General features: G+C 43.9%; 1 protein-coding gene across 1 annotated transcript in view; it reads left to right on the forward strand.

Annotated features, from left to right (window-relative positions):
* Positions 1–248: 248 nt before the first annotated feature.
* MYBBP1A (MYB binding protein (P160) 1a) overlaps positions 249–7,341 on the forward strand; it is a gene marked incomplete at both ends in the record, with an annotated part of 21,324 nt that continues 14,231 nt past the window's right edge. The window contains 8 exons of the mRNA XM_009083572.1: positions 249–332; positions 672–746; positions 1,152–1,259; positions 2,280–2,470; positions 2,881–3,048; positions 3,229–3,345; positions 5,813–6,103; positions 7,002–7,109. Coding sequence (XP_009081820.1) covers positions 249–332; positions 672–746; positions 1,152–1,259; positions 2,280–2,470; positions 2,881–3,048; positions 3,229–3,345; positions 5,813–6,103; positions 7,002–7,109 — 1,142 coding nt within the window. The remainder of the gene's footprint in view (positions 333–671; positions 747–1,151; positions 1,260–2,279; positions 2,471–2,880; positions 3,049–3,228; positions 3,346–5,812; positions 6,104–7,001; positions 7,110–7,341) is intronic.

Below are 7,341 nucleotides of genomic sequence, written 5' to 3' on the forward strand. Positions count from 1 at the left end.
TGGAGCCCCTTAGGCACTGGAAGGGGCTCTGAGGTCTCCCTGGAGCCTTCTCTTCTCCAGGCTGAACACCCCAAGCTCTCCCGGCCTGGTTCCTATTCTGACACATCTTTCACTGGTCTGGTTGTCTCTATTCTGGCCTGATAAGGCAGCACATGTGCTGCTGTGCTGAGCAACTGTTAGCTCTATTCTAACTGAACCTCATAAAATTGGAAGAACTGCAAACTGAACTATTCCATCCATCTCCTCAGGTTTTACAGGCTTTTGAGGAAATTCCGTTGTGCAGTGTCCTGGAACAGATAAAAGAAAAACACAATCTGGAAAAAGTGAAAAAGGTGAGTCAGCTCATGGCAGCATTGGCCAACTGCTACTTTAAATTAGTTGTTCTCTCTTCTTTGAAGTCTGGGTTTGTATTATAGTTTGGAGGTTCTTGCTAAAGCAAATAACTGTAAGGAAATAACAGGAATAACTGTGAGAACTGGAAGTTGATGTCAGTGTCATCTGGCTCTGTTTTAGGTGAAATTTGACTGTGTGAGAAAAGATAATCTAGGACAGTTCTTAAACATCATGCAGGGGTTGTTTTTCAGTATGTTCTCTCCTCATGGCAGAGCTGTAGCTGGAAGTGAAATCTAAACCCTCAGGAAAAGTGGATTTTAACCCCTTTTCTTTTTCAGAAACTTGTAAGAAGTGCTGCTTTTGGAAACTTCTTCGGAGTCATGGCTCTGTTCCAGTCTGGGAGGCTTGTGAAGGTAACACTGCTGTTAAGGTGTGTCAGTTCTGGTGCTTCTGGGGTGGGAAGAGGATTGAGAGGGAAAGGCTGAGTCAGTTGATGTGATGGGATTTGAAGCATTGAGTTCAGTTCATTTCTGTTGTATTATCCATGAACTTTTTGTGCGTTGTGTCTGTTCCCGACTAGAATGTAGGAACTCTGAAATAGTACAGGAGGTTCCTACCTCTCCTTCAAGAAAGGGTTCTGTTGTCATACACACCCAGTAAGCACAAGTTTGGGAAAAGCTGAGTGGCCAGTCAGGAAGCAATTGTGTAGGTTTCTTATTGCAAGTAGGCATAGGCATCTCAAGAGTGGACAGTTACCTGAGCCTTCAGCTTAATCTCTGATATATGTCCTCTGTTTTTGGCTTATCTTTCCTTTGTAGGACCGGAAAGCTCTGCTGGAGAGCATCCAGCTTCTCCAGCAGCTGACAAACTACCAGGCACACCTCAGAGACCTGCCACGCAAAACTCTTATTGACATCACCTCTGAGGTACAGGCACAGCACATGATGGGTGGGAGGAGCAAGGGCTTCACTCTGGGGGCTGTTTCTCCCTTAGAAAATTCAAGGGGGTGTGAACAATGAGTTTCAATTGGGAGCTGTTTGCTGTATTGCCTGTGGGCAGGTGCTTTTATTCTGGGAAGGATGCTCTGGTTTAGCTTAGTCTGATTTCATCATGGATAGAGCCATAGTCTGTTTTTTCCCAGTTGACTTAGTTGGATGATATGTTAGACCCTCTACTCTTTTGAGTGGAAGTGTGCTGAAAACTCTGGAGAGCAAACCTTTTTTATGCACCAAGTCTGAGCCTAAGGTTGAATTTTGGAAGTGAAATGATGTAGTGATAAAAAGTAAAGGAACTCTGAGCATCTAGTAAAAGAAGAGACTTTGTTTCCTTCTTTTATATGGATGTTTGTACGTATGAAGACTAGCAGTGTTAAGTCAAAATTAGCATTTTGTATGGAAATGTTCTGGGTCATTTAGCCTTGATGTTAAATTTAAATGTATTTTGATCTTTAAAAAATATGAAATAAAGCAGGTTTTGTGCATTTCTTTTTTGTCGATGATAACCTTAGATCTAGTTTTCTCCAAAACAATTGAACACAGTTGTTTGCCAGCAAATCTTATTGAAACAATTAACTTATTTTGGGGAAATACAATTAACAGCTAATGCAGGAGAGTTTCCTCCTCCCTGGGCTGCGTGGCTGAGCAGACAGCAGCAGCCAGACAGCAGGAGAACAATTGCAGCTGGAGTCAGTTGACCAGAATTGCTGTCTGATGACAACATAGTGTCCTACTCCACATGGTTAAGCACCTGGGACTGTCTGGCAGTACTGGTCACATCCATTAAGTTATTTTTGGTTGTGTCACCATAAAGACTATTTCTAAAATTTCCAGAACACTGAAAGCTCTTAGTAAAATGCCCTCCAATGCAGATACTTTAATATACTGCACTGCAAGTTAGTGAAATGCCCTCACATGTTCTCAGATGCTTTTATTCTCATTGTTGTTTAGGTTCCTGAAAATGTGTTTGAGGAGGTCCTGCTTGACATCCTGCAAGGTGACCTCTCTTCAGCCTTCACCTCACCAGAGAACCTGCACCTTTTGCTTGTGGGCATGCAGAAATTCCCCAGTGTTCTGAAACCTAAAAAGCTGAAGAAGCTGTTTGGCTCACCTACTGTTGTAAATGAGGAAAATATTCCCAGGTAAACTCTTAAATAAGGAGCATTAAATGCAATATTCTTCTCCTCAGTGAGAGAAATGTGGCTTAGATTCTGAACTTGCCTGTATCTGTCACTGCAGGTGCTGCTAAGGGTTAGGTGTTAACTGTTCTGATGGCTTAGATTCTGAACTTGCCTGTATTTGTCACTACAGGTGTTGCTAAGGGTTAGGTGTTAACTGTTCTGCAGGTCCCTAAATTATAGCTGTGTCATTTCTCCCAGGAGGCACAGCCTGCAGTGCTCAAGAAATGTTCTGTGTCCTTCAGCAGGTTGAATTTGGCCTTCAGCAATCCCCTTCCAGGTCAGATCTCTCACATTGTCTTTCTTCTTCCAGACTTGTAGAACTTCTGAGAAGTGCTGCCAGATCTGAGAAGGAAGACAAGAAATTGCCCTAGGCTTGTAGAACTTCTGAAAAGTGCTGCCAAATCTGAGAAGGAAGACAAGAAATTGCCCAGTGTAGTGTTTGATTTGCTACAAGTTGCACTGAAGGAAGGTGCCTTTGAACTGTTCTGGAATGAAGTTGTGGAGAATGGGCTGTTGAAGGAGAAATCAGGACCTGTGAGGTTTGTTGTAGCATGTGCTCTTTATTTCCCATATTATCCTTGTGTTTCTTGACCCAGAACTTTTAACTCCTGTCTCCCTGCATGCTCCATGGAGCCTGTCCCACCATCTCCTCTGTCTTACCTGTGTATGGATTTACTGCTGTGCCTCAGCCTGAGGGAATCTTCTTTGTTCCCACTCAGTAACATGTGCTACCGGTTGCTGGGCAGTGCTCTGCCCTTGCTGTCTCTGGAGCAGCTGCAGGTGGTTCTCAAGGGGAAGGTGATGCTGCACTATGGAGAACGTGTGACAGCCACTCAGGTAAGTCTTCTTGGAGGTGTTCATGCTCAGGGCTGAAGACTGTCATGAGCAGAAATGTTTGCCCTCCTCTAGTTTCACATCGTCTTGTAGGTTTATGTAATTTTAGACCTTGAACTCTTACTAAAAGCAAAGTTATTGTGTGATCACTGGATGCAGTGAGCTGACTGTAAACTGTGTTTAATTGGCATTGCCTGTTTTAAGGGTTTGAAACTGTTCAGCACTGCCCCACCTGCTTTCACTGCTGTTGCTGAGAAAGCTCTATGGGTGTGGGAAGCAGAGGGAGGGCAGCCCTCAGCATAGTGACAGTCATATGTCATCCTGTAACAGTCCCTTTGACTCTGCATGTCCAGAAGCTCCTTTTTTGTCTGGCATTGTGCTGGGTGTTGCGTGGACATTTGAAGGCAAAGACAAAAAGGCACAACTCATGGGTTTGTTTGTTATTGCTTGTTTCCATAAGCACATCTGAGGTTTAAGCACAACATTTATTTGGAATTGGATTTTGGAACTCCTCTTCCTCCTTCCCTCCTGGGAAGTCAGCAAATCATACAGCCCTGCAATAAAGGGAGGAAGAACAAAAGGGGAATACTGATAAAATGGGGTTTAGATTGGCTTTTTGTGGTAACATAATCCCAAGCCTCCTGATGTGAGCCCAAAAATCATTGCTGTTGCTTGAGAGAACTAGGACTGTGATCTTTCTGTTCTGGTATCAAAGGAGCAGTAGATGTGTGGGTTTGCTCTGCAAATGCTGCTTACCACGGTGCCTCCCTGCATGGCCCAGCTTTCTCCAGGGTTTATCCATTGACTCAGTTGGTTTCCTGTTGCTTGCTTTTTGTGCTTGTTGCTCAGTGATTTAGGCTGTGTTCTTCCATGGGCATCAAAAGATGTGTTAATTCAATTCCTGTCTGAAATGCACAAATCCCCTGAAGACAATCATTGACTAAATGGTAGGAGAAACCCCTAATATTGTTGAGATGAGAAAGTAAAAAACATCTAAGTTGAATTTATTCTTGGTTTTGTGAGTTTATTCTGTTTTGTTCCTTGACATGAGTTGTTTGTTTTGGAAAGCAAATACTGTTTGTTACCTTGTACTTCCTTATGGGATTCTGCTGGTTGTTGGAGCTGGAGCTAGACAAAGCTGGAGTCTGATACTTACTGACAGTTATCCTCCTGATTACACTTTTTTATCAACAGGGGAGCAAATAGACTTGATTTTGTTGAGAGGTGATTGATGAACCCCCTGATGTGAGCTATTAGCCTGTTTACAGCAGCTTCTCCTGGGGCTTTTCTCCCAGTTTTCATACTGATGCACAAGTATTGAGTTCTCCAACAGTGGAAGCAGGAGCCTGCTAAGTTGTGTTCTCTCTGAGATTTCTTGCCAGGGTATTTATGTGATAATTGAATGGATTTGGAGTTAATTACAGATTTACAACCCCTTTATTTAAATAAAGAGCAGTGTTCCTTAGACTTTCATTACTGCTTCTGCTCCCACCAGGTCACTGTATGAAGGTGACATGACTGAACAAGTTGTTTTATTACTTTACAAAAGATATGTTGCAGTTTTGGAATGAAACCACCTCTTCAAGGTTTCTCAAGTTATGCATTTGGAGGTTTTTTCCAGAACAAATGAGTGGGATTGAACACTGTGGGCTATGAAAGACCTTAAGGAAATGGGATGTGTGGTGAGATGGGACATGTCCTGGTGTTCTGTATGCTGCTGGACAGTGTGCAGGGCCTTCCAGCTCCATGCCTTGTGGGTCACTGGCAGGCCTGAAGATAGGACTTAGCACAAAACAACCATTCCTCAGGATACGGTTTTTAGGTTAAACATGTCAACTCCTCTTCTTTCAGAGTGCCTCAACACTTCTGACACATCGAGTGGAGGAGGTGGCATTTGTTCTACCCTCTGCAGGTCAGCAGTCTCCAGGGCTGCTAGATGAGACCAGAATTGATGGTGGGGAATTTCCAAATGTAGGTAAAGTCTAAGGCAGATGGTATGAGAAACATCGCAGACTTTAACCCAGAATAAGAGCTGATCAGCCTAGGAGCTCAGCTGCCCTGGCCAGCACGTGGTCCAGCCTGCTGAAGCCTCCCTGTTTTGGGAGGTGCAAATTGAAGTTGGTGTATGACAGGATTCTGTGGTTGCTTACAGTGGTTGCTTCTATGTGAGGAAGATTACGAGGTGAAATTGGTGACCTACTGTAAGCCTTAGGACAAAAGTACAGGCACATGACTTGAATTTACTTCGAGCAGGCAAATTCATTCAAGTGATTTACACTGGGAGTGTTCCAGACTGGGTTGGATGGGGTTGGAGCAACCTGGGCTGGTGGAAGGTGTCCCTGCCCATGGCAGGGAGGGAACAGAATGAGCTTTGAGGTCCCTTCCAACCCAGGCCATTCTATGATTTGTACTTACAGAACCACTCAGACTGAGTGTAAAGTTCCTAACCTTGTTTGACCATGTTTTTTGGTTTCCACAGGATTTTAAGGTTGCTACGGAGATGGAAGGATACATAGATAAATTCCTGAGTGACTGTGATGACCCTGAGAGGCAGCTGGCTGTGATAATGGGCTTCTCTACTCTTACCAACCAAGGCAAGCCGGTGTTGTTGAGTGCCTCCAGGGCAGTCAGACACATGCAGGCAGTGGCATTGCAAAACTATGTCAACTGGCTCAAAGACATGTTCCTCAGGCCAGACTTGGACTCTTGTTTGGACTTCTCAAGCAACCGACAAAAACAGAACCAGGAGAACGGAGACATGTGAGTATGAGGGTGATGCACCTTCCTCTCTCTGTTCTGAGGTTACAGTGCCTGAATTAAATCTGGCTTGGACAGCCAACGTTTGCTGGTTGCTTTGCCAATAGTTTATTGTTGTTTATTTCCTCTGTCTCAGAAAGTTTAGCCCCAGCATTTGACTCTTTTGCTGCGACGAAATTCAGTTCTGCAAATAGCAGTAAACAGGGTGAGAACCAGCCAGCCTGACAAAAGCAGAATGGATCACTGAAAGAGCCTTTTTTCTTCTTTATCTAGCCCTGACAGCTACTTTGGCAAAATGTCCAGTGGCTTTTCCTTTCACTAAAGCCTCTCAGGTCTTTGTAGGAATTGTGCATCCCTTTCATCTGAGTATTAAACTGCCCTGAGGGCTCTGGTCTCCTTGGTCCACAGCAAAGCACTTGGTTCCAGAGTAGCCTGTAAATATTAATATCCTTGATAGGCGTTTATTGCAATTTCCAGCTAGGAAAACTTCCCAAGAGAAGGCTTCATCCTCCTTGGCTTGCTGCTTGCTGACTGCTGCTTGCTGAATACCCACAACTTGGGGCTGTGGGTACTGGGTTACTTGCAGGTGCCACTTCCAAAGGTGTCAGCTGTTAAAACAGTGGTTACCTGTGCACCTCTAACCTCACTCTACTGACTGCTGCAGTTCTTGAAGAGCTTTTTGCTCACCTGCAGTCCCTCAGTGGGGTAAATGGACTGTCTTTACATAGTAGAAAGCAAACTTGGGAAGATTATGTCTCCTCCTGTTGCTTTCTAACTCCATGACTTTGCCATCTTTAGGGTAAAACCTCTAAAAATCTGAAAGTCACCTCTTGCTGCAGTGATTTGTATTTATTCTGGGTTGGTGTTCAAACTGGTGATTGTGTCCACTTCTTGTTGAAAGAGCACAGCACAAGGTTGCTCGGTTACGGCGATGGATCATGCACAGACTGGTTAACATCACTGAGAGTGCCATGAAAAAGGAAGAGAGCCTTGTGATGGACATTGCCAGGTGAGAATGATTAAAGACACATTTGCATGAGATAGTTCTGTTTAGCCCACAGCAGCATTCCAAATAAGCTGTGCCCATGACACTAGGCAAAATCAGGAGTGGAAATACTCCATAACATAAATCAAGTAGCAGACTAAGCTTTGTTTTCAAAGTAACCTCTGCAAACCTGTATCATAAGTAGCTGTCACTTAAAATCACCTTAGTCCCATTTGTTTTCAGTAAATTTTCCATT

The sequence above is a fragment of the Acanthisitta chloris genome, unplaced genomic scaffold (assembly GCF_000695815.1).
Source record: "Acanthisitta chloris isolate BGI_N310 unplaced genomic scaffold, ASM69581v1 scaffold16340, whole genome shotgun sequence".
NCBI lineage: Eukaryota > Metazoa > Chordata > Aves > Passeriformes > Acanthisittidae > Acanthisitta > Acanthisitta chloris.